General features: G+C 39.8%; 1 protein-coding gene across 1 annotated transcript in view; it reads right to left on the reverse strand.

Annotated features, from left to right (window-relative positions):
* Positions 1–7,126: 7,126 nt before the first annotated feature.
* Positions 7,127–26,120, reverse strand: part of GTF2B (general transcription factor IIB) — a 33,276-nt gene continuing 14,282 nt past the window's right edge. The window contains exons 3-7 of the mRNA XM_044238640.1: positions 17,672–17,805; positions 13,059–13,205; positions 12,797–12,926; positions 9,980–10,261; positions 7,127–7,640 (exon numbers count right to left, since the gene is read on the reverse strand). Coding sequence (XP_044094575.1) covers positions 7,507–7,640; positions 9,980–10,261; positions 12,797–12,926; positions 13,059–13,205; positions 17,672–17,805 — 827 coding nt within the window. The 3' untranslated portion in view covers positions 7,127–7,506. The remainder of the gene's footprint in view (positions 7,641–9,979; positions 10,262–12,796; positions 12,927–13,058; positions 13,206–17,671; positions 17,806–26,120) is intronic.

Here is a 26,120-nt window from a genome sequence, read left to right on the forward strand (position 1 = left end):
CCTCAGCAGTTGTGGTGGGTGATAAAGGCCTAAAGTCGGCTGTGGCCATTAGAAGGGAGAAAAGTACACAAGCAAGCACCATTTATGTGGTAGAGACAAAGGACTGGGACCGACGACATTGGCCCATAAGGGGCCATGTACCAGCCACACCCCAGGCATATCTGTCCACCAATGCGATTTCCACTTAGCTTCCAAAAGTCTTTTCCAAGTAAAAAAGCCTTTCTTCTGCACTTTATGCCCCACTCTTTTCTACACATGTGGAATGAGACTTTCCTCCTCTCTGATGCCCTTGGGCTCTGTCCACACCTCTTACACTGTCTCATTATGTCCGTGCACAACAGCTTCGCCCACCCCTTGACTCTCATACCTCCAGAGTCTACACAGTGGACAATAAGTGGCCTGCTTGGCCCTCTACAAAGACATTTAGAATAATACCACACAGTCAGGAGTGATGGAGATCCAACCTAAGATCAGTTGTCGACATGAACTGCCGCGGGGCTCCAGCCCAACAAGGAAGGCATCCCTCTGACAAGCACCCCCCCACATCACCACTTATGCAAGCTTCATCCTTCTTCGTCCAGGGAACTTTCACATACATGCTGTCACTTAAGACAAGAACCATTTTGGGGACGCCTGGGTGGCTCAGTCGGTTAAGCTGCTGCCTTTGGCTCCCGGGGTCCTGGGATCAAGTCCCGCATCAGGCTCCTTGCTCGGCAGGGAGCCTGCATCCCCCTCAGCCTCTGCCTGCCTCTCTGCCTGCTTGTGCTCGCTCTCTCTCACTCTCTGACAAATAAATAAACTCTTTAAAAAAAAAAAAGAACCATTCTGAAAATCAGCACATGGAGGTGACAAGAGGACCGGGACTAGCCATCGTTTTGCTACCGTCTAGTAGTGGGGCCTGGGACACGTGGTTTCACCTCACTAGTGATAGGTGAACATTTCACCCCTCTGTTCTCATCTGTTAAACGAGGGAGTTAGAGTTGCTCCTTTATTTTTAATCTCCCCTTTCAAGCACAATCTTCAGTGTTACTTCAATACATAAGATAACCAGAGCAGAAGCAGGGTGGGGGCCCAGTTTGGGGACAGAAGGGGCCTGGGCTTTGGCCCTGACACATTTTGGCTGTGGCTTTGAGTCTATCTTTACTGGCTTCTATCTGCATATTAGAGATAGTGGGTATTCAGTAATGGTTTTATTATATATATTTTTTAAAGATTTTATTTATTTATTTGACAGAGAAAGATCAGAAGCAGGCGGAGAGAAAGGAGGAAGCAGGCTCCCTGCTGAGCAGAGAGCCCGATGTGGGGCTTGATCCCAGGACCCTGAGATCATGACCTGAGCCGAAGGCAGCGGCTTAACCACTGAGCCACCCAGGCGCCCCAAGGTTTTATTATATTTTAGTAACATTTTTAAGAGGCATTTTATTGGTCCTCTAGAGCAGGGACATCAATCTGTGGAGACCTGGGGCTTCCATGGGCGGGTGCAGACGTGGCTCCAGCATGTGCAGTTCACCCTCACGTTCACAAATTAGAACAGTGAGAGGAGCTGACTGTGTAGCAGGTGAGATCTGTTGACCACAGCCATGTGGGAGGGGGTTGAAATTTCGAGGTCCATCATTTGGCTTTCTGGTGTCTCATCATCATAGAGCTCGAAGGAGCCACAGAAGGAGTAAGAAGATTCCAAGAAACCTCTGGCAGAGCAGCCAAGTTTCTGCTTAAGTACCCCTAGTGAAGTATTCAGCAGGACTGACGTGTCTTCATCGGGGAGCCTCATGGAACTCTCCCCTCCCACACCCATCTTTTGGAACAAGAGCACACCAGCCTTTGCAATACCTCTAAGAGTGTTACCCACAGTCCTCTTGTGGTTTTGTCACTTATGTCAGTTTAAAACAAAATATTTCTTGGCAGAATCTTAAATCCAACGGAACATCACTTCTCCTTGTTTTCTTGCTCTTATTAAGTACCTCGCATACCAGTGATCTTCCTTCTTTCTCAGATGTCTGAAAACATTTATCATTTCCAATAATGGCTGTGCCAGCCACAGGCAGATGCTGATCACAGAGAGAGCATGAGAATTGTTCTGATGCTGTGCAGAGGGAAAGCAAAGCTCTGGGGTCACCTTTTCCCTCTCCCTCTTTCACTCTGTGTGACTTTCAGCCTCCTGGGTTGGCAGTCAGAAGTCTCCCCTGGCCAGAGAGATGCCAGTGAGCACAAGGAATGGAAGTTTATGTTTGTGAGACCTGCTTGGCCTCTGTGGGCCTGGAACGGTACTTGTGTTGTGACACCTTGCAATTCTGAGATCCTGATGAAGGGAGTGGGTCTGTGGAAATATCCGGGAGGGGGTGAGTAGGGAGGTGTTTAGGGGGCCGGGGAATCTGTCGGTAGCTCCACAATTGGCAGATGAGATTAAAACTCCAGCAACAGGAAAAGTCAGGGCCACTGACAATTGGAAATATTGGCATGGGGCACAGAGAGGCCTCCTGGCTGGATTAGGACCAGATGGGTAATAGGCTGACCCCCTCAGCTGTTCATCTTGATAATTAAAGTAAATCTTGCACCTGTGATAGAAAATTAGCTCAGAAACCAAAAACAACCACGGGTAAAGTACATTTGTTGGTTTGAACACAAAGGCTTACTATCAAGAGGCATCTAGTTTAGGAAGCATTTAGTTCAGAGGAAGAGCTAGAGAGCAGTTTCTAGCTATTAACTCCTTGTCACCTGAGCTGATTTACAAAGAATTCAGAAACTCACCATGAAGAGTTTTCCCCCAAAAAGCCAGATGCAAGTATTGCATTGAATGATTTTGTTAAACTGAACAGAATTGTATTTGAAGGCTAAAACTAAAGTCAGCCCTGAGGCCGCCTCTTGGAAAATAAGCCTTAACAGCATAGTTTAACAGCAAACAGCACTGAATTGTGTGACCAGGAGACCAGAGTTAGTCCTCTGTCTCCTGCTAAGTAAACCTGGACAGGTCTTCTGGTTTCTCCAGGTTTCTCTAATCTGTAAAATGGGGAAATGGACCAGAGTGCTTAAACTCAGATTCCATGAAACTTATGATTAAATCTTCAAACTTGTAGCAGAGATTGTCAATGACAGTGGCTTCCAGAGAGTCTTTGTTTTAAATACTGGGATGGAAGGGACCACATTAATTAACTAAGATTTCAACTGTTTAAAGATGCTAGCATGAACAGGTTGGACCTACTTTATCTTCACAAAAATTGCCTTATATTTCTAATATTTCTAATCTGCTAAAATGTGGGCCCGATCGAAGCTGGCTTCGATTTCAGCCCTCAACAGGGTGGGTGTCCCCTGGTGTACAGGGAGATTTTCCAGACCACAAAAGACAAATAAAAACCATGCACAATCACTGGTTTAGAATAGGTCAGATCCCTTTCACTGGTTAGAAGGACCTGGCCAGGATTTAATTGCTAAGTGTTAGTAATTTTACCGTACTAACATCCACTTGTTGCACTTGAACACTCCACATCACGAGTGGATTTTGGGAGATAATCAGCCAGCCATAAACCTCTATTTGTAACAGCCTTGAAGCAGATGGATAAATAAGGAATAGGTCCCATTGAGGCAGCGGGGGGGGGGGACACTAGAGGGCATGGAGGCCAAAATGTGGAATTGCCGTGGATTGTCCCCTTTTCCCTAAGTGAAAATGTTCCAGTTGTCAGATTAAATGACTCCCCCAAAGGGTCACTAACAATTCATGGACTCCAAACACACTCATATGCTTCGAGAACACCCATACTCAGAGGCTGGAGGTGGGGGAGAAGAAAAGAGAAGTGACACGACTATAACTTGATCTTTTGTCCTGGCATTTTTCCTTGAATATCTGGAATGAAGTTAAACTAATTGAAGCATGTGCGACACAGAATTTTTAAAAACTAGAATTTTATTTAAGAGATACCTATCAGAATATAGACTCCATTTCCCAAACATACCTTCTGCCCTAGATTAATCTTTACAATAGTTCTGCTGATCCAAGTTTTTTAAAGGTGCAGAACACAGTGCTATATACTTTCCTCTTATGACTGCCTTCGCTGCACCCCGCAGATTTTGAACAGTTGTTTTCATTATCATTTGTTTCCATGAATTTTTAAAATTCTTCTTTAATTTCCTGGTTGACCCATTCATTCTTTAGCAGGATGTTTTTTAGCCTTCATGTATTTGAGTTCTTCCCAGCTTTCCTCTTGTGGTTGAGTTCTAGTTTTCAAAGCATTGTGGTCCGAATATATGCAGGGAATGATCCCAGTCTTTGGGTACTGGTTGAGACCGGATTTGTGATCCAGGATGTGATCTGTTCTGCAGAATACTCCATGTGCACTAGAGAAGTGCACATGTTGCTTTAGGTTGGAATATTCTGAATATATCTGTGATGTCCATCTGGTCCAGTGTGTCATTCAAAGCCCTTATTTCCTTATTGAGCTTTTGCTTAGATGATCTGTCCATTGCAGTGAGGGGGGTGAGGGGTGTGTTTTGTCCCCTACTATGACTGTATTATTATTGATATGTTTCTTTAATTTTATTGATTGGATTGTATATTTGGCCGCTCCCATGTTAGGGGCATAGATAATTAAAACGGTTGTATCTTCTTGTTGCATAGACCCTTTATGATATAGTGTCCTTCCTCATCTCTTATTACAGTCTTTGGTTTAAAATCTAATTTGTCTGGTGCAAGGATTGCCCCCTCAGCTTTCTTTTGATGTCCATTAGCATGTTAAATTGTTTTCCACCCCCTTACTTTAAATCCGGAGGTGTCTTGGGGTCTAAAGTATGCAGACAGCATATTGATGGGTCTTGTTTTTTTAATCGAATCTGATAACCTGAGTCATTTGATTGGGGCATTTAGCCCATTTACATTCAGGATAACTAATGAAAGATATGAATTTAGTGTCATTTTATTGCTTGTAAGGTGACTGTTACTGTATGTTGTCTCTGTTCTTTTCTGGTCTATGTTACCGCTGGGCTCTCTTTGCTTAGAGGACACTTTTAAGTATTTCTTGTAGGACTGGTTTGGTGATCACTAATTCTTTTTGTTTGTCCTGAGAGTTTTTATATAATCTCACTATGGAATTTAAGAAACAAGGCAGAGGATCATAGGGGAAGAGAGGGAAAAAATGAAACAAGACGAAACCAGAGAGGGAGACAAACCATAAGAGACTCTTCATCTCAGGAAACCAACTGAGGGTTGCTGGAGGGGAGAAAGGATGGGAGGGATGGGGTGGCTGGTGATGGACACTGGGGAGGGTTTGTGTTGCGGTGAGTGCTGTGAATTAATGTAAGACTGATGACCTATATCCCTGAAACAAACGATACATTGTATGTTAATAGAAAAAAAACAGCTTATATTCTTAAGAAAATGAAGTACAGAATGAGGGAAAAAAATGTATAGAACACAAAAAATAGACCAAAATGGTGACATACCTAAGTGGCAAGGGCTAGGGTTTTTTTGTTTTGTTTTAAGATTTTATTTATTTGACAGAGATCACAAGTAGGCAGAGAGGCAAGGCAGAAAGGGAGAAGCAGACTCCCTCCTGAGCAGAGAGCCCTATGTGGGGCTTGATCCCAGGACTGTGGGATCATGACCTGAGCCGAAGGCAGAGGCTTTTTTTTTTTTAAGATTTTATTTATTTGACTGACAGAGATCACAAGTAGGCAGAGAGGCAGGCAGAGAGAGAGAGAGAGGAGGAAGCAGGCTCCCCGCTGAGCAGAGAGCCCTATTCGGGGCTTGATCCCAGGACCCTGAGATCATGACCTGAGCCGAAGACAGAGGCGTAACCCCAGGCACCCCAGGGCTAGGGTTTTTAATCCCCTTTATGCTTCTCTCCATTTTTTTAGTTACTGAATACATTTTTGTAAGCAGGGAAATGAAAATACTAAACAAATCCTATTACTATACCTGGACTGCAACTATATTTTAAAAATACAGCATAGCCGAACAGCTGGAAAGAACAAAATATCAAAATATTGTGCTTATTTCCAAGTGGCTTGTGGGTATTTTCATGATGCATTTCCCAAATGTTTCTAATGTGCATGTACTGACTTTCGATAATAGCAAAAATAACTATTTTAAGATCTAGCTAACTGGTTGCAGCTTGCAGAGAAGTCTTTAGTTGGTGGGAACTTTCGTGGTCAGTCACTAGAAACTGGGGAGCACCAGAGGAGAGGACTGCTGTGCTCAATCCATGCTTGGAAAGATGGAAGGGTGTGGTGCCGGGGACCAAAGATGTGGTGCCCGTGAGGGAGACACTGACTGGCCTAAGATATCTTCTTCCTGGGTTTTGTTCTGGATGGCATGGGTTCTGCCTGGAGTCATCACTGCTGTTCTTGTGCTTGTTTCTCTAGTGTTCTCTCCCAGCTTTGAGTAGTACCGTTTGTGTCCTATGTTTTGTGCAAAGGAGAAATACCATTTGTCTTCATGGTCCAGTAGCCATCCCCCTTCCATTGTCAGTAGAAATGAGAGAAAGTCTGATCTTCTAGAGGAGAAAGTCCCTTTTTAGACCAGAGTGTCAATCTGTCTACTAGACCGCAATAGGAGACGTCCTTCTAATATAGTGCTGAACTCTCGAGAGATGTGTAAGAACCGGGACACCTGCTTTAAGGCAGTGCAGTTCACACTGTAAGGTGATGTTCAGCATGGATTCAAGTCCCTTTACAAACTACCTACTTGGTAAAAGGGCAAAATTCTGTTGGTCCTTACCTTCAGTGCCTAGTCAAGATTATAGTCAAGATTTTCCTCTAAGAGTGATATGCAAAACACCTACACATCCCAATCACCTACGGGGTGGGGGCATGCTTATTAAATAGAATCCCTGGACATTCCTAGGCCCAATAATCTATTTAATCTATTTTGAATATTCTTTACCTGTGAGTATCTTAGTAAAAAAAAATAATTACAGATGATGCAGGTTCTATAAAATGAAATATTAACATCCAAAAACTGCAAAATGCCTTTCAAGGTCCAGTTTACTACTCTGGCTTTTATATACACACACACACACACACACACACACACACACATAAATTGCACACACCCTCTTTGATTTTCCTGGCGTCAATGGTGGTTCCCAAAGCCTGACTTTGTTATATAAATAAAATATACATGAAAAGAAACAGAAAACAAGGACCTCTATCAGCTTTATTAGCTGCAATGATATGCATTATTTGTAATTATAAATTACATTTAACATGTAATTATAACAAAAACTTTAGTTTTGAAAAACATTTTATTCAAGAATTACATAATTTCAAATATCTTCCAAAATACAGTTTCCTAGATTGCTACAAAAGAAAGCAAATTCAATAAGAAATTTAAATCATTAAATATGTTTTACTAGTATATACATACAGAATGCCAAGCAATTAATATTTAGCCCTGGAATGCGTACCATGTCTTTTGTTTTTCCTTATTAAAGAGAGGCTCAATCCAGCACTTGGTATAGGCTATGTACAACAGGCCAAGTTCAGTGTTGAGAAGAGTTTGACATTAGCTGCCTCAGTTTACAGCTGTGGTAGTTTGTCCACAGGGGTGTCAAATTTGAAGTCTGTAGGAAACAGATCTGGGGCTCGAGGATAGATTAGCCTGTAGGACTGTCTGATTGTAACATCAGCAACACCAGCAATATCTCCAATTTCTAAAAGACAAAAATCAAAATATTAATTCCAACTTCCATCTTATCTCCCATCTACAACCTGCATTCCAATGTGTGAGATAGAGTAGTATAAAATCCAAACTGAAAACCCCAGGGACGTTGACTTTCATAACCTAACAATGCAAATCCATACTAAAAGGTAGGTAGGAGGCCTACGGTTGGTAACAGTAGTAATGGCAGTATCCAAATCACCTCAAAGGGCTGTCTCGGCCATATGAAGAGCTCTGCTCATTGCAGGCCATAGGGAGAGTGCTCAGGGCACACCACTAGGAGCGAGAACTCTTGTACTAGCTGTCCTTTTGAGAACTGACTCCTGTTCCTTCACATAAGTCTTTCTGAGGATCATGGAAGTAATCCATGAATACATTCTTATAAACTCACTTTATTATTTCCATGTTTAAAAGTTCCCCTGTAACACCTGTAGTAAATTCTGTTCTTCTGTTAAAAGATTCTTTTGGAATCATACGTTAAAGACTGTCCTACCTCATTTTTCTACTTAGTACATCAGACAGTATACATCTACTTAATACAGCTGTACATTCTAGCATTGTGTAGATGTTTTCACTGTTATAGACACATAACACTGAGCACTGGGAGTTCACGTATTTCTAGTCTATTACAGAAGCCTAGGAGATCTAGTTTTACCCTTCAAAGTCATTGTCACCTTTTTCCTTTTTATTAAGAGGAGTCCCAAAGGACTGCTATGTGACAACTGTTTGATCATAAATTCTTAATCAAAATGGATTTTTAAAACATAGGCTTTACTGCAAACTCATTTTACCACCTTTTCACAGATCAACGCCTAAGGTTTTACGGATTTTCAGTGTGGATGTCTGCCATCAGTGTGCAATGAGCTCAATTTAAATGTCGTCTCATGTTGTGTTACATTTGTTACCTATCTGTCTTCTAGGCATGGAGACAGCGACTGTCAATTGGCTGCTGGGAAGGGAAGAAAAGGGCTTACATCTCAAAAAACCCCAAAACTTCATGTAAAACACAAAGAGCAGGAAGTGCCAAGATAAACACTTTTGTGCTGTTGACTGGCATAAAGGTAAGGACACTCGGCTTAGTTTTAACTTCTCAATTTTACCAGAAGACTCAAAATTTCCTTGAGTCTTCTCAAAATTAAGGCCAAAGGAATGGATAATGGCACATTTAAGTAACTAATGGTTGGCTTCTTCTTTCTAATCACTCTTCTATATAATTTATTACTTTTATTAATATAGAAACCTGCAGCCTGAGCGGAGGTGAAAGGCTGTTCTTAATAGGGTGTTATAGTCAGTGCAGCCAGTCCTCTCACGATCCCACTTTTAAATTTAGAAGGGACTGCTGTTTTTCCTTTATAGATCTTTTTGAGGATCACAAAAGTAATTAGTGAATAAATGCTTGTAAAGAAATTCACTTAGCACTTCTTTCTGTTTGCAAGTTCCCCTACAACAATAAACTCAAAAGTGGCTTTTAGAAGTTTGAAACTACTTATGTCAGTGTCTTCATTAAAAAACTGAGTAACGTTCGAAAGGAGAAAGAGAACAGGCTTCACAGAATGTTACAACCTGATGGTCAGCATGAGTTGCTAGTGTACTCACTGTAGGGGCCATGCTGGGAAGTGGGAAACAAGTGCGGCCCCCAAACTCTCTAGATCTAAAAAGCTAAATTTTGAGGGAGAAAGAAGGACTATTCAAAATCATTGTTTCAGGGTGACAAAAATAACTTCTAGAAATGAAAAATGTAGAAACGAAAATACTTAATTTGAATGGGAAAAGTGTGTCCATACAGAGTTATGCCTATAAACATTTTTATTTATGAATCACAAAAACACGGTATTTTGCTGTTAAGTTTTGATTCCAGGAAACTACTTTTTTTAAAGATTTATTTATTTGCAAGAGGGAGAGAGAAAATCTTAAGCAGACTTGCCACTGAGCATGGGCTGAGCACACGGGGCTCAATCTCACAACACTGAGATCATGACCTGTGTCACCCAGGTGCCCCAAGGAAGAAATTCTCTCTTAAATGTGAGTTCAGATATTTACCGGCTCTGTACTTAAAATGGAAATACAGGGGCACCTGAGTGGCTCAGTGGGTTAAAGCCTCTGCCTTCGGCTCAGGTCATGGTCCCGGGGTCCTGGGATCGAGCCCCACATTAGAAGCTCTGCTCAGTGGGGAGCCTGCTTCCTCCTCTTCTCTCTCTGCCTGCCTCTCTGCCTACTTGTGATCTGTCAAATAAATAAATAAAAATCTTAAAAAAAAAAAAAAAAGGAAATTTAATTACATACTACAGCCTTCACAATTTCATCACTATTCTTCCTGAGAAAGAGTCCTACCTTTTTGGGTCCTCTTCTCAGCTGATGCTTGTGAAGCCATGTAAATGGCTGCTGCCGCCACAGAAATCGGGCTCCTTCCAGGAACCAAGTCCAGTTCCACAGCTTTACGGGCTATATGTGTAGCTGCCATCTGCACTTGTTTAGGGAGACAAAGGTTGGAACAAAACCTGGACATGAAGTCCCCAGTTGTAATCAAATCCACGCTGGTCTCTAAAGCCTTCAAAATAAGTTTAAAACATCTACCAATTTCTTTCTTAGAAATTCGTGACACAGCACATATTTCTGAAAGGAAAAAATTAAATAAATCCATGTTAAGTTATACGGTTCATTTAAGAATACATCATTTCTGATTATAAAATACATTCTGATTGCAAAAGTGCAATCATGCCTTAAACAGCCTGATTAAAAAATAGGCAGAGGGATCTGAATAGAGATTTTTCCAGAGACAACATACAGATGGCCAACAGGCACATGAAAAGATGTTCAACATCACTAATTATAGGAAAATGCAAATCAAAACCACAATGAGATATCACCTCAAACTGGTCAGAATGGCTATTATCAAAAAGACAAGAAATAACAAGTGTTGGAGAGGGGAAAGGATGTGAGAAACAGAAACCCTCACACACTGCTGGTGGGAATGTAAATTGGCGCAGCCACTATGGAAAAACATGGAGGCTCCTCAAAAAACCAGGAATAGAAATGCTTTATGATCCAGCTATTCCACTTCTGGGTATTTATAAAAAGAATACAAAGACACAGATTCAAAAGGATTTATGCACCCCTATGTTCACTGCAGCATTGTTTACAACAGATAAGACATGGAGACAATCTAAATGTCATCAGTGGAGGGATGGACGATGAAGTGGTAGGTACATACACCAACACACACTATTCAGTCACAAAAATGAATGAGATCTCCTCATTTGCAACAACATGCTCGGACCTAGAGGGTATTATGCATAATATGTGGAATCTAAAAACAAAAACAAATGAATAAAAACAAACTCATGGACACACAGAGAACACCCTGGTGATTATGAGAGGGGAAAGGAGTTGGGGAGTAGGCAAAATGAGTGAAGGGAGTCAACTGTACGGTGATGGATGGTCACTAGACTTTCAGTGATCGCTCTGTAGTATGTAACAGATGTCAAATTACAGTTGACCCCTGAACAATTCAGGGGCTAGGGATGCCAATTTCCAGCACAAAAATCTATGTGTAATTTCTTACTCCCCAAAAACTTAACTACCAATAGCATACTATTGTCTGAAAGCCTTAGTGATAATAGTCAACATTTGTATTATATACTCTCTTTTTAGAATAAAGCTAGAGACAATATTAAAATCGTAAGAGAAACTACGCTTGCAGTACTACACCATACGTCAAAAAAACTGCATATAAGTAGATACATGCAGTTCAAATTCATGTTGTTCAAAGGTCAAAATGTGCAATATGTGCACCCAAAATTCACCTATGGTATATATGGGATATATGGTATATAATGTATCAATTACATCAATAAAGAACAAATCATGCCTTATAAATGAATCTCTGATCTTCTCAGTGATAGTTCCCACAGAGCTAATTTAAAATTTCTCAGCTACTTTAAAAATATTTATTGTTTAGAGAAAGAGAGTGTGCACAAGTAGGGGGAGATGCAGGGAGGATGGAGAGGGAGAGAGACTCTCAAGCAGAATCTGCATTGAGCACAGAGCCTGGTGCTGGACTTGATTGATCTCATGAGCCGGAGATCATGACCTGAGCTGAAACAAGAGTCAGGTGCTTCACTGACTGAGGCACCCCCTCTGTTAATTTAAGTATTTATCACACTTCAAATAAGTCTTAAGTTAAATGTAGGTTCTTATTATTTCAATATTAACTTCTCTAAATTTCAATTCAGACAAGTTGCTTCAAAAATTCTAAAACTTCGTTGATATTTATGTATGTATCTGTTGTAAGGAGTAGGTGTATCAAGATGAAAGAAAACACTGAAAGCTAAATACTTCTCGAGCTACATGAAGTCACATGCATGGGCAATCTCTGGGATTACAGGCTGTAACAAAATGAGATCGAATATTTGGTTCTGTTGTCTAAAAATTAAACTACCACTTTCAGAACAAATTTAACAAAAGCCTTAGTTTTAAGTTATAATAACCAAAAAGATGATGAGAATAAAAGCCATGCCTCATGGTAAAATATTCACTGATGAATGAAAGGTAATGAAAGTCTTACGCAGAAAAGAACCCTGGCGGTGGAAGAGGAAGCGCCACAGCCTCTCTGAACAGCTGTTACCTATTCATCGTGACTGCAAACGGCACGGAAAATACTAGTTCTCTCAAAGTCTCCGACACTAAGTGTGAAAGTGCAAACCGTGTAACTTGAAACAGATGGCGCTGACGTTTTCTAAGGCTCGACTCCTTCACGGTAGAGACCTGTGCTGGGAGTGGGAATGGTTTTCCACGCGTCAAGTGTACAGACTTAACTAGTAGGGAAGGCGCCCTCTGGCTTATGATGCCAGGCCTCAAACACCCCAAAAGAGTCAGTTCAAAAGATCTCATGAGCAAAGAACACAGAGCTCACATGAACTAAAGCGATGTTACATGGGAAAATGATCTGAGAAGAATATGGTTAAGATCATACAATGAATTTCTATCAAGGAATAAAATAAAGAGGCATTTGGAAATGATACTAAGATGGATTACAATATGTAACCAGGAAAACATGACAGCTACGTAGTGTCAAAGCTGCTTGACTTTGGTCTGTTACTTTATCACGGTTATTACATAACTTTGCAATCTTTGCAACTAAAAACTTACCTTTAAATGTCCTAGGAACCCCTTCTTGTCTACAGGCGATATAGAGACAAGCGGAGGCTATGGCATCATTAGCTCTGCCCTTCAGGCTCTTCTGTTCATACACTTGCTTGAATAAATTATTTGTTCGATCCTTCAAAGCAAAGAAACTAAGTTTAATTAACTCTAGGCCATTTAATTAGTTGCAATATCAAAATTTCATGTGTTCATTAAATTATGCTAAGTCAATGCCAGAATGGCTTAAAGGAGACAGACAAGAACTTACAACTATATTCCGAGGGAGGTTGATTCTGTCTGCCATAGTAGTGATTTCTTTGAAAGCATTCATCATTGCACGATCAGAACTGCTCATTGTTCTCCGATTTTGGTACTTAGAATTGCCAAATTCGTCAAAACTTGCAGCTCCTGTACCCTATAAAACAAAGTTTTACAACTTCATGCAAAAAAGATTCTTTAAATATGAATGAACAGACATTTCTAAGAAAACAACTTCCACGATCTGACTGCGTAAGCCCAAGAATTCTACCCTGTGCCTCCTCCTTATTCCTTAGTAGAACAAGTACCAGATTGAGATGGTTTAAATGAGTATCTGTGAGAGGACCCAGTAACATCAACCATCACATTAACAGACCAAAGAGAAACATCAAAGGATCATCTCCAAAGGTGCTATAAAGGCAAGCAAATAAAACCCAAAAGCCATTTTTTGATAAAAACTCACAAAACACTACAAATAGGTACTTCTTCAAATTGGAAAATCTTTCTCCCACGCCCCAAGCCAGCACAGTGAAGAAAGCAAGCATACCCTGTTTTATTGTGCGTCATTTACTGCACTTTGCAGAGATTATATTTTTTGTACTGCTGTTAACAAACTGAGGGTTTATGGCAACCCCACGTTGAACAAGTCTACTGGTGCCATTATTCACTTCAGGTCTCGGTCACATATTGGTAATTCTTGCAACATTTCCAACTTACTCTATTTCTCATGGTGACCTGTGATCAGTGATCTTTGATGTTACTATTTTAATCATTTTGGGGCTCCCCAAACTGCACACTTAGAAGACAGCAAGCTTAATAAATTTGTGCGTTCTGACTGCTCCACTGGCAGCTCTTCCCCCATGTCTCTCCCTCTCCTTGGGCCTTCCTATTTCCTAAGACTCAACAATACTGAAATTAGGCCAATTAATAACCCTTTAATGGCCTCTCCGTTTGAGTCAAAGGAATAGTCACGTACTTCTCACTTTTATATCAAAAGCTAGAAATGATTAAGCTTAGTAAAAAAAGGCATATCAAAATCTGAGATGGGCTGAAAGCTAGGCCACTTGTGCCAAAAAGCCAAGTTGTGAATGCCAAAAAGACGTTCTTGAAGGATATTAAAAGTGCTACTCTCCAGTGAACACACAAATGATAAGAAAGCGAAACAGCCTTCTTGCTGATATCTTGATGATATGAAAGTGTTAATGCCCTGGATGGAAGATCAAACCAGCCACAACATTCCCTTAAGCCAGTGCCTAATCCAGTGCAAGGCCCTAACTCTCCCAATTCGTGAAAGCCGAGAGAGGTAAGGAAGCCCCAGGAGAGAGGTCGGAAGCTGGCAGAGGTCTGTTTCTGAGGTTGAAGGAAAAGAAGCCATCTCTAATAGAGCACAAGATGAAGGGCACGTGCTGACAGAGAAGCTGCCCCAAGTTCTCTAGAAGACGCAACTAGGAGAATTCATGAAGGTGGCTACACTCAACAACATATTTTCAATGTAGAAGAAACTGCCTTCTATTGGAAGATAGGACTTCCTCAGCTGGAGAGGAGAGGAGAGGTCAATGCCTGGCTTCAAAGATTCAACAGCCTGTCTCTGTCGTTAGGGCCTAATGTAGTTGGTGACTTGAAGTTGAAGCCAATGCTCATGTACCAGTCTGACAACCCTAGGGTCCCTAACAATTATGCTATCTACTTTGCCTGTGCTCTAGAAATAGAACAACAAAGCCTGGATGACAGCGCATCTGTTTATAACAGGGTTTGTTTACTAAGTATTTTAAGCCCACTATTGAGAACTACTGCTCAGAAAAGAAGATTGCTTTCAAACTATGACTGCTCACTGACAATACACCTGGACTGTCTGGGGGGAGCTCTGGCTCTGACAGAGCTGGACAATGGGATTACTGTTGTTCTCATGCCTGCTAACACAACATCCATCCTGCAGCCCGTGGATCAAAGAGTGATTTCTACTCTCAAGGCTTATTTAGGAAACATATTTCGTAAGGCTACAGGTACCACAGCAAGTGTTTCCTCTGATGGTCCTGGGCAGAGTCCACTGAAGAACTGGAAAAGATTCACCATTCTACATGCCATTAAGAACATTCATGACTGATGGGAAGAGCTCACAATATCAACATGAACAGGAGTCTGGAAGAAGTTGATTCTAGCCTCATGGGTAACTTGGCGGGCTCAGGACTCCAGTGGAGGCAGGGACAGCAGATGTGGTGGAAACAGCAAGAAGACTAGAAGCAGCAGGGGAGCCTGAACATGTGACTGGACGGCTGCGATCTCCTGATCAAACATTCACGGTGGAGGGGCTGCTTCTTACAGATGAGCAAAGACAGTGGTTTCCTGAGCTTGACTCTACTCCTGGTGAAGATGCTGTGAAGATGGTTGGAATGACAACAGAGGATTTGGAATATTAAATAAACTTAGGTGACAAAGCAGCGGCAGGGTCAGAGAGGATGAAGTCCAATTCTGAGACAAGCTCTTCTGTGGGTAAAATGCTATCGGACAGTATCACAAGCTACAGAGAAATCACATGTGAAAGAAAGAATCAGTTGATGGGGTAAACTTCATTATTTTAAGAAACTGCCAAAGCCACCTACCATTCAGCAACCATCACATCGAAGCAAGACCATTCACCAGCAAAAAGATCACAATTCACTGAAAGCTCAGAAGATGGTTAACATTTTAAAATTAGGCAAGGAGAGCAAGACAGGGGGGCACTTGGCTGGTGCAGTCAGTAGCACATGTAGCTCTTGCTCTTGGGATTGTAAGTTCAAGCCCCACATGTGGCGTGTTTACTTAAGATAAAAAATAATTAAAAATTAAAAATAAAATAAAGCAAGAGAAAAATCAGAGGTACTCCTTTGGGAAGGAAGCGATAAACTATTTACAGATAGTTTTTCTGAATACCTAGGATACTCAAGAAAATCACTGTAAAACTGCTATAAATAACAGAATCCATGAGAGGCAAGGTCAAACAGAAATCAATAGCCTTCATATGTCCAACTAACCAGTTATAAGGCAATGAAAGAGAGATACTCCAAATGCAAAACAACAAAAAAGATAAGTACCTAGGAATCATCTTAAACATAAAAGATCTATTATGAAGAAAACCTCTCTAGAAGGACACATATGACTTAAGGAGATGGAAAAGCATACTATATTTTTGGACAGAAGATTTATCAGGAAGAAGTTGATTTTCTCTAAGTCAATTTGCAAATATATCTTACCAATGCCTCGCTGAAAATAACTTTAAAACAAAACAAAACAAAACAAACAAACAAAAAACAAAGTGACCCCTCCTAAACTTTAAATGGAAAAGATGAGTGAAGAAAATGCTGAGAAGGCAGAGCAGTGAGGAAGAGCTAAAGCTATGGATACTAACAGTGCAGCGTGACATCTGACTTGACAGGGCCAGGATGATACAAGATAGAAAGTCTGGAAATATTCCCAAATACATATAGAAATCTAGTATATGACAAATGTAACACCTTAAAAAACTCACTTTTGCCATGTAGGATAAACCACTGTCAAAGGACACAGGAGAAAACTAGCGATAGTGGTTACTGGTTTCTGACGGGGAAAGGAGGTTGCACTGGGAACTGAGTTTCGGGGTCAAGGGTGAAGAAAATTGTGTTCTTTTCATATTTGTGTTTGAGTCATGTACTTCCTACTGAAAAAATTTAAACATTAAAGGAAGTCACAGGTTCAATTAGTTGCAATCTCAGATTTTAAAATGTCCTCAGTATACTTTTATCCCCCAGCCTGTAAGGCTGAAGTAAATGTAGAAATCACCCAAAGATATTTCTGAATATAATACTATCAACTTTAACCAATCCTACACTGTGGTTCTCAAATTTTATGTGTACTTTATAAAGCATCAAATTTTATATGTACTTTATAGAGCATAATTAATGACCTTTTTCATAATATTTTCTTGAAAACAGACTGCAGTAGTATAGATTAAGTCCTGAAATAGCATCCCTCTATTAGTTCTTTGGAATATGGCCACCACTACTTCCAGTTCAGATAAAAGAGCAAAAAGAAGCCAGGTTGCCAGACAGATTACACTGCTGCCTTATCTAACAGCAACAGCTACCATTTACTGAACACACACTACATGTGTGTTATAAAAACTTTACCTACATTTCCACGTAACCCTCAAAATTTCTATGAAGTACTCGTATTCTCACCTAACTGATGATGAACATGAAGCTTAAGTACGTGGCTTAGGTAAGTCATAAATCCACCACTATTAGAAAATAAGCTATACTGAGCTACAATTTAGCTCAGTGGGGGGAAAAGAAAAGACATTCATAATATTCAAGGAACATACCAATATGAACACATAAAGATCACACTACATTCAATCTGTGCAAAATATGCTTCATGGAAACAAGGGCCTGAGATGTAAAGACTCTGTTATCACGACCCGCAGATCTCCCCTTTAAGGTGGAAAAAATGTGTAGGGAATAATCATTCACAATTGTATTACTGGTAAATCTTATTTTCTCAGGTCAAAATTCCTCATGGAAGCAGTGAGAGATACTTCTGCAAAGTTCCCAAACTCCCAGGTCTATGGTCAGTCCACACTTTCTATTTCCTAGAGAGAGGTTCGATTACCTTGCCAATCATAGTAGACAAATCTCCATCACTCAGAAGAGGATTCTGAGAGTCTCCAACTCGGGATGGATCTTTTGTTGCTTTATCATTGCTGAAAGTTCTCCATTCAGATCCCACATCAATGACCCGGTCACCTATAAATGTAAACACAAATCTAAATGGTCTTGTCAGGACAGGACTTAATGAACACTGTGTAATACCCAACTCAGCCCTTTTATTCTAGGAAATCTCAACACGGACATCTAGGCTCCAGCTTTAGTATCACATCGCAGACATCTGTCCTGAAGCATTCCTTTAACGACTATGCAAGTCCAATAATAACCCTACTTATTATTTACTTATTATTTTATTTTTAAAAAATATTTATCTGAGAGATTGAGAGAGAGAGATCATCAACAGGAAGGAAGGGTAGAGGGAGAAGCAGACACCCCACTGAGCAGGGAGCCTGATGCAGCACTGACCCCAGGAACCTGGGATCTGCCTAAGCTGAAGATAGACACTTAATTGACTGAGCCACTTAGGAGCCCCCATAACCCTCTTTAAATACTGTCCTATAAACAGTCATATTCTAACTCTTGGAAGAAAAAGAATTAGTCAAAATAAAGACAAATCACAAAATAAAGCCATTCATATGTGATGCAAAGATAAATATGATTTAGAACCAAAATTTGCAAGAGGCACAGAAAAACAGACACACACAAACACACACACACCCCGAAAACACTGCTCACAATGGTATTAAAGCACACAGTTTCATATAAAGTTATTTTTATGGGAAATGCTTTGCAGAGAGCTAGGCCTAAACTTACGTTTTAGTAACTACTGGACAAAAACAATTATTTTTGGCCAAATAAGTTAAACAGAGTAAAATGTTAAGCCTAGAGCCAGTGAGAAGAAAGCCAGGTAGTCATACCAAAAGAGCAGATATGAATAGATCTGGCTGACTACTGCTTTGGAGGGGATGCTCAGTGGCTGGTGACATCTCCACAGTGACAAGAGTGACCACTGAACACTTGCACCTGTGGTGGTTGTGTGAACGTTCTCTTTTAATCCTCACAGCCTCAAAAAGTAGATGCCATTTTTACTGCCACTTTAGAAATAAAATTAATTGGCCTAAGATCACCCAACTAGAAAGAAAATGTGCCTCAGACTCCAAAGCCTGTTGGTTCTCTACTACATCGGTAAAGCCTGAACTCTCCCATCAAAGTGTGATAAAACTGAAAGCAGGAACCAGGCCACTGCACTGTTGCCTGAACAGAAAGGAGACAGGAACAGCAGAAATCAGTTACCTCAGCCATTAAAAAAAGTTCTCGTACTGATAGCCATGAACATAATGGTTATGAGCATGGACTCTACCATTTGCCGTTTAGTCTTGAACAAATTATGTCATTTTTCAGCTTTAAATTTCCCCAGTAACCTTACAATTTAAATATTGTAAAGATTAAATAAATACAGGTACAGTACAAGTAAAGTGATTAAAAAGTTCAAAGTGAGTGCTTGATATTTAGCTATTTGCTTCTACTAAAATGAAAACAAGATGACAGAATATTCTGACATTTCCCTCCTTTTGGTGAGAGGAGTAAGGAGAGGCACCGGTTATAAAACATTCGTCTCCACATTACACTTTGAAAGTAGCAGAGTACTCTGCTCCACGTATTTGATCAGAGGAGCAGCAAAGAGAAAAGAAGGAAGGAAATTAATGTAGACTCTGCTAATTCTTCTGAACCGTTTTCTATGTAGTTAATTAAAATGCTATACTCCAAGTATAATCATCATAATCTAATCCTAGTGTTATAGTTAAGAAAGCAGGTCATGTGCAATGGAATCATTCATTCCTGATGGTTTTGGAAAACTATTTTTCTTTGAACAGTCAGCTCACTTGGGAGTAACCAGATATTACTTGGATTAGCATGTGTTCCTGTCACAAGGGAACTGAGATGACAGGTAGGGTCCCCACATGCCGACCTGTATTAAGTAAGAATGGCCAAGGAAGGCTGAAGCAGGGAGAGTGGTGTATAACGCAACCTCAGTGGATGAGAGATTGAGCAGCTGGCCCAAAATAAGGACAGAAAGGTTAAATGGATGGGACCATCACGATGGATTTCTCTGCTTCCTCCTGAGAAAAATAAACATCACTAAACTTGGGAAGTAATTCTGTAAGTTCTAAAACTTACCTGAAAGTAACAAAACCTATGATTATAGACTTAAGTCTCACTGCAATATTAATTAAACAAGGTTCTTGTCTCAAAGAGACCACTCTAAAGAGACTGATTTTCTTCCTTTTTATAAAAGAATAACAATACTTGCTTACCAACATATATATTAGTTATATATATATGTATGTATGTATGTGTGTGTGTGCATATATATATATATATATATATATGCATAAATGAAAGAAATTACCTGTATTTCAACTCTAGAGAAAACCTCTGTAAATATTTTGGAATATGTATTATCTGCCTTTCTAATTCATGTGTAGGTTTTTCCCTAAAATTAAATTACATTGTGCCTATTCCATGAAAAGCTCTATTCAACACATCTGTACCATAAACAAGAGAAGATTTTTAAACAGTTTAGGTCCTTTTAATAAAGCATCTGCCAAATAAAGTGATACCCTGAACTACTGTTTTCTTTTTTTTTAATGGTTATTTATTTATTTATTTGAGAGAGTGAAAAGGGTGAGAGAGTACATGGTGGGGGGTGTGGAACTGCAGAGGGAGAGGGGAAGGGAGGAGCAGACTCCCAGCTGAGCAGAGAGCCCAGGCCCCCAGGATCATGACCTGAGCCGAAGGCAAATGCTTAACTGACTGAGCCTCCTAGACATCTGTTTTCTTTTTTTTAAGATTTATTTTAGAGAGAGAGAGAGAAGGTACCTATGAGTTGGGGGAGGGGCTGAGGGGAAATGGAAAGGGGCAGAGTGGGAGGGAGAGAAAGAATCTCAGGCAGACTCTCCGGTGAGCTGGAGCCCAATGGAGTGGATCCCAGGACCCTGAGATCATGACCTGACCTGAAATCAAGAGTTGGACGCTTAACTGACTGAGCCACCCAGGCGCCCCATGCACTATGTTTTCAAAGGGAAAAATGGGAATCTAATTTTCCTAGTCAGAGTAATAGAAACACACAAACATATGCAAAACAAAAAAACTACTATGGCCTTCATATTTGGAGTTACTTGCTAAATTCTAAGTCCAAAAAAAAAAAAATCAAATGTCATTAATAATAGTTTAAAGAACGTATTAAGAGAACAGCATAAACCAAAAGGTAGGGAAGTATGCTCACAATATTTAAGTTGCTCTAGAAATCTAAAGATAAAGCTTTTTTTTTTCCAATTTATTTATTTTCAGAAAAACATTATTCATTATTTTTTCACCACACCCAGTGCTCCATGCAAGCCATGCCCTCTATAATACCCACCACCTGGTACCCCAACCTCCCACCCCCCGCCTTGTCTAATATTTTATTTCATAGCATTTTCATTTTGGCCCCAAAATAACCTACCTTGAGTTTCTTTTATTGGTTATTTTGTACTGCCTTTAAAAAGAAAGATGGAGGGGCGTCTGGGTGGCTCAGTGGGTTAAAGCCTCTACCTTTGGCTCAGGTCATGATCCCAGGGTCCTGGGATCGAGCCCCACATCGGGCTCTCTGCTCAGGAGGGAGCCTGCTTCCCCCTCTCTCTCTGCCTGCCTCTCTGCCTACTTGTGATCTCTGTCAAATAAATAAAATCTTTAAAAATAAATAAATAAAATCTTTAAAAAAAAAAAAAAGGAAAAGAAAGATGGATTGTGGGGAAGGTGGGTGGTGGGAAGCTGGCCTAGGATAGTATAAATAGAAAATCCAGAACTTGGTAGTGATGTCATTTTTCCACGTATGTGGGAACAATCTACATGCCTCATTCAACAATTTGTGATTTGTGCTAAGAGCCATTTCCTCTTTTCATATTTTACTGCTCAAAACATAGCATTCATAAGAAATAAAATTTCCAAAATAATTCAAATAGCCTATCATGAAACTATAACTGGACCATCAGTGAAGTGCCTGAGTAATGAAATAGGGCAGACCATTCAAGAAAAACCAAAGTGCATGAAGGATTTTCATTTGAAGAAAACTTACATTAGGCAGCATCTTAAAAGTTGCTTTGGAAGAAAACTGCAATACACAATCTTTTCAAGGGTAAGTGCACAAGGCAGCCATAGTCAACCTCTGGCAAAGCAGCAGCCTGCCAATAAACCCATGCACACACACACACACAAAACCTCCCATATCCTTTCAGGTTCTACAAACAAGAGAAGCACACCAACTTTTACTGGTTCTGTTCTTAATCAAACACTGATTTTTATAGAACGACCACCAGAGAGTCTATATATGAAAATCTGTAATAGCCAAAATAATACCACTACCATAATATCCAGAACAGCAGTGCTCCTCCATCTAGAGTGTGATCTACACATCAGCCTCAATGTGTAGATTCTCTGTTCCACACAAGTACAGTTCTCAATCCATCTATCAGAGTGCTGTCTAAAGAGAATGAACTAAGATTTTTACCATATTTCAAAGAGAGTTAAGTTTCATCTCTGTATTGAACAATTTGAGAATAATTGCCAGTTGGCACCTACCTCCTGATTTGGCATTTCCACTCTTAAATATTTACCTACAAAAATCTCAACAACAATGTTCATAGTAGCATTACTCATGTTACGAAAACCTGGAAACAACCCAATGTCCATTAACAGGAGAATGCACACAATGAGATATCCCTCAGCAAATAAACTAATGATACATGCAGTGATATGATGAATGTATGAATCATGAATGTAAATGCATTCAAAATACTATTCTGAGCCCCCAAAAAGCCAGTGCCTAAAAAAATCATACTATATGATATTATTTATATAAAGTTCAAAAACAGACAAAATAATCTATGAAGATAGAAATCAGTACAGTGGTTGCTGCTGTTGGGGACAGAGGTGACAGACTAGAAAGAAACATAAGGGAACTCTGAGAATGGAAGAAAATGGTCTAAATATCTTGACTAGTGTGGATTACAGCAGCATATGCAGTGTCAAGACACAAACTGGACATCCGGGATCTGAGCATTATACTGCATGCTATTATACCTCAATACGTTACAAATAAAAGTTCACTCCACCAAAACACTGTTGATTTTGAACTAAGCTGCACCAAACCTATCCATTATTTTGGGGATGGCAGAAATATTATCAATCTTCTTGGACAAGGAAATATACTCTTTCTCAAGCTCTTCTTTCAGATTATATGTATGTCACATTTATGACTAGATCTAATTTTTTTCTGTTAAAAATCCCATTTTCTAACTAGTAATTGCTATAATATTTTATATGCTTATATTCAGCTACTTTTAATAGATTATTAATTTTTAAAATTTGATCTGAATATTCTAGATATAGAATCCCATCAGTAGCAAAGAACTTATTCCTCTTCCAATGCCTTAACTTCCATTTCCATTTTATATCTACAGCACTTGTCAGAACTTTGAAAACAATGCCTTTGATTTAAAACAGAAATATCTCCAATATTTCAACATTATTCATAAAAATAACAGGTGAACTGAAATAGTCATCTATTAAAGCATCATTCTACTCTAATGCAGAGTATCTTCTATTAGGAGTGTGCTTAGTTCATCAAATGTCTGTCATCTTAGCAAAACATTTTTTACATTATAAAAGCTAGCCACAGTTGTTTGTGGGTTATTAGTCTTTTAGCACTTATATGTTAGGAGAAATTAAGTTATTCTGGAGTAGTAAATAATTTCAGGTCAATGGCTTGAAACGAAGATTTCTTTCTTATACCACATGTCTCTATAGGGATAGGATAGCTTTCTATACCATCCTCATTCAAGGACGATAGAATTCCTACCACTTGAGAGATGTTACCGGGGGTAAAAGAAGGTGGGAAGTTATGCACTGACTTAAGAGTTTCTAACAGTAACATTTCCACTCACCTGTCCTTGGCCAAAGACGGTCACGGGAATGATACTTAACTTCAAAGGGGGTGGGAAAGCATAAATGTATCATGTGGCTCAAAGGAGAAGAACCAGAAATATCAGCAAACAGTCATCAATGCTATTTTACAGGGCAATCAGCAAGCAGAATTAAGCACTGTATTTTGGGATTTACGTATACATTCATAAAAAACATTGTTCTAGTACTTCCTTTTTCTTTTTTTTTTTTCAATTTATTTATTTTCAGAAAAACATTATTCATTATTTTTTCACCACACCCAGTGCTCCATGCAAGCTGTGCCCTCTATAATACCCACCACCTGGTACCCCAACCTCCCACCCCCCCGCCACTTCAAACCCCTCAGATTGTTTTTCAGAGTCCATAGTCTCTCATGGTTCACCTCCCCTTCCAATTTACCCGAATTCCCTACTCCTCTCTAATGCCCCTTGTCCTCCATGCTATTTGTTATGCTCCACAAATAAGTGAAACCATATGATAATTGACTCTCTCTGCTTGACTTATTTCACTCAGCATAATCTCTTCCAGTCCCGTCCATGTTGCTACAAAAGTTGGGTATTCATCCTTTCTGATGGAGGCATAATACTCCATAGTGTATATGGACCACATCTTCCTTATCCATTCATCCGTTGAAGGGCATCTTGGTTCTTTCCATAGTTTGGCGACTGTGGCCATTGCTGCTATAAACATTGGGGTACAGATGGCCCTTCTTTTCACGACATCTCTATCTTTGGGGTAAATACCCAGTACTTCCTTTTTCTGTCTTACAATAAACCAAGGAATCAGAGTTAACTTTAGTGGTTAGTTCCTCGCAAGTCTTTACTAAGGACATTTTTTAAATGTTTAAAAGATATACTCCCACTAGTGTGTGGGATTCTTGATTTGCAACCCTGAGGATCTTATATCACAAATGTAACATTTTCTGTTGTACCTTTAATACTTTATCATATTCCCTTGGATCTTCAAGTAGTACCACAATGGCTATCTTGTCTTTAGCACCTTCTCATTCACTCTTTATGTTCAGCTTTCTTCTCTGCTTTAGGAATTCAATTTATCTACAACAGCTTTGCTGTGTTTGTCTCCTTGTGCTCCCTTACTTCTTTCTGACAATACTTAATAGAAATATTATGGAAGCTTTATTTCACTGATTATAAAAAATAAGTTATTTTCTAACTTTCTTCTAGTAAACTATGTCGGAGGCAGAATTTTATTGTCTTTGTAGTTTTTACTCATAAGCCTCACACTGACTTTTCTGCTTATCCATTCTGTACTGAAGAACTATCAAATCCATGTCCAGTGGTGGCTGTTATATCAGAAAAACTTCCAATCTACGGCCACCAGGAATTCTCAGTCTCTCTGGGTACCCACAGTCACTGGCAGTTAACAGATGACCCAAATAAAATAAATTCCCAGGACTCTAGAAATTTATTAGGAAGGATACAGATTTGTAATTAAAGCAAAAATCACAGTAGCAAAAACAAGACAGAACTTTCTCACATTTACAGTCCACAGTTAATAGTCCTAGTCTACTGTGACCCAAGCTCCTCCAATCTTTTTAATAAGCCATCTTTTTTTTTTTTTTTTAAGATTTCATTTATTTGAGAGAGAGAGAACACATGCAGAGGGAGTGGCAGGCAGAGGGAGAGAGAGAAGCAGGCTCCCTGAGGAGTAGGGAGCCTGATGTGGGACCCTGGGATTATGACCTGAGCTGAAGGCAGTCGCCTAAACAACTGAGCCACTTAGTCACCCCTAAAAAGCCCTCTTTATCATGACTAGGATTTGCAGCGTAAGATGCCTGTTGGTGGTTCCTTTTACCACGTCTGTATTCTAGCCAGTGGGAAGGAGAAAAAAGGAGGGTATATCCCTTATGGCAGGATCTAAAGTTGCACATACCTGTTCTACTTACAACCCACTGGTTAGATCACACGTTCATACCTAGCTATAAGGAAGTTTGGGCATCCCAATGCCCAGTTAAAACATGGGGATTCTACTACTAAACAAAGAGTGAGATAGTAGATATCAGGCAATTAAGCAGTGGCCTCTACCACTATAAGGAATAATGGGGTAGGAGAGAAAGGAGGTAAGAGAGAATGTCCTGTAGAACCAAGGCACTTTGCCTTATGGTCTAAATAGTACTCTAAGACAAACAAATATCTAACCTCCTTACCATGCAAGCTATAAACTATAAATCCAACCAGAGATATTTCGTAGTCCAATATTAAAACCAGAATGGCTTATGGTAACAATCTAAACAGGGGAAAACAGCAACATACCAAAAGCAGCCAGAAAGCCAACACTGGAGAGTGTGATCTTCTAGGCCTGACCTAGCCTCAGAATGTTTTTGGTTTTTCTTGTAAATTAATAAAGGAATTTTTTAAAAAAAGAGTATTAAGAGGAATCACCCTAAATTTCAATTCTTTCTGCCACCTTCCTGGAAGTCATTTAAGCAT

Source organism: Neovison vison, chromosome 2 (genome assembly GCF_020171115.1).
Source record: "Neovison vison isolate M4711 chromosome 2, ASM_NN_V1, whole genome shotgun sequence".
Taxonomy (NCBI): Eukaryota; Metazoa; Chordata; class Mammalia; order Carnivora; family Mustelidae; genus Neogale; species Neogale vison.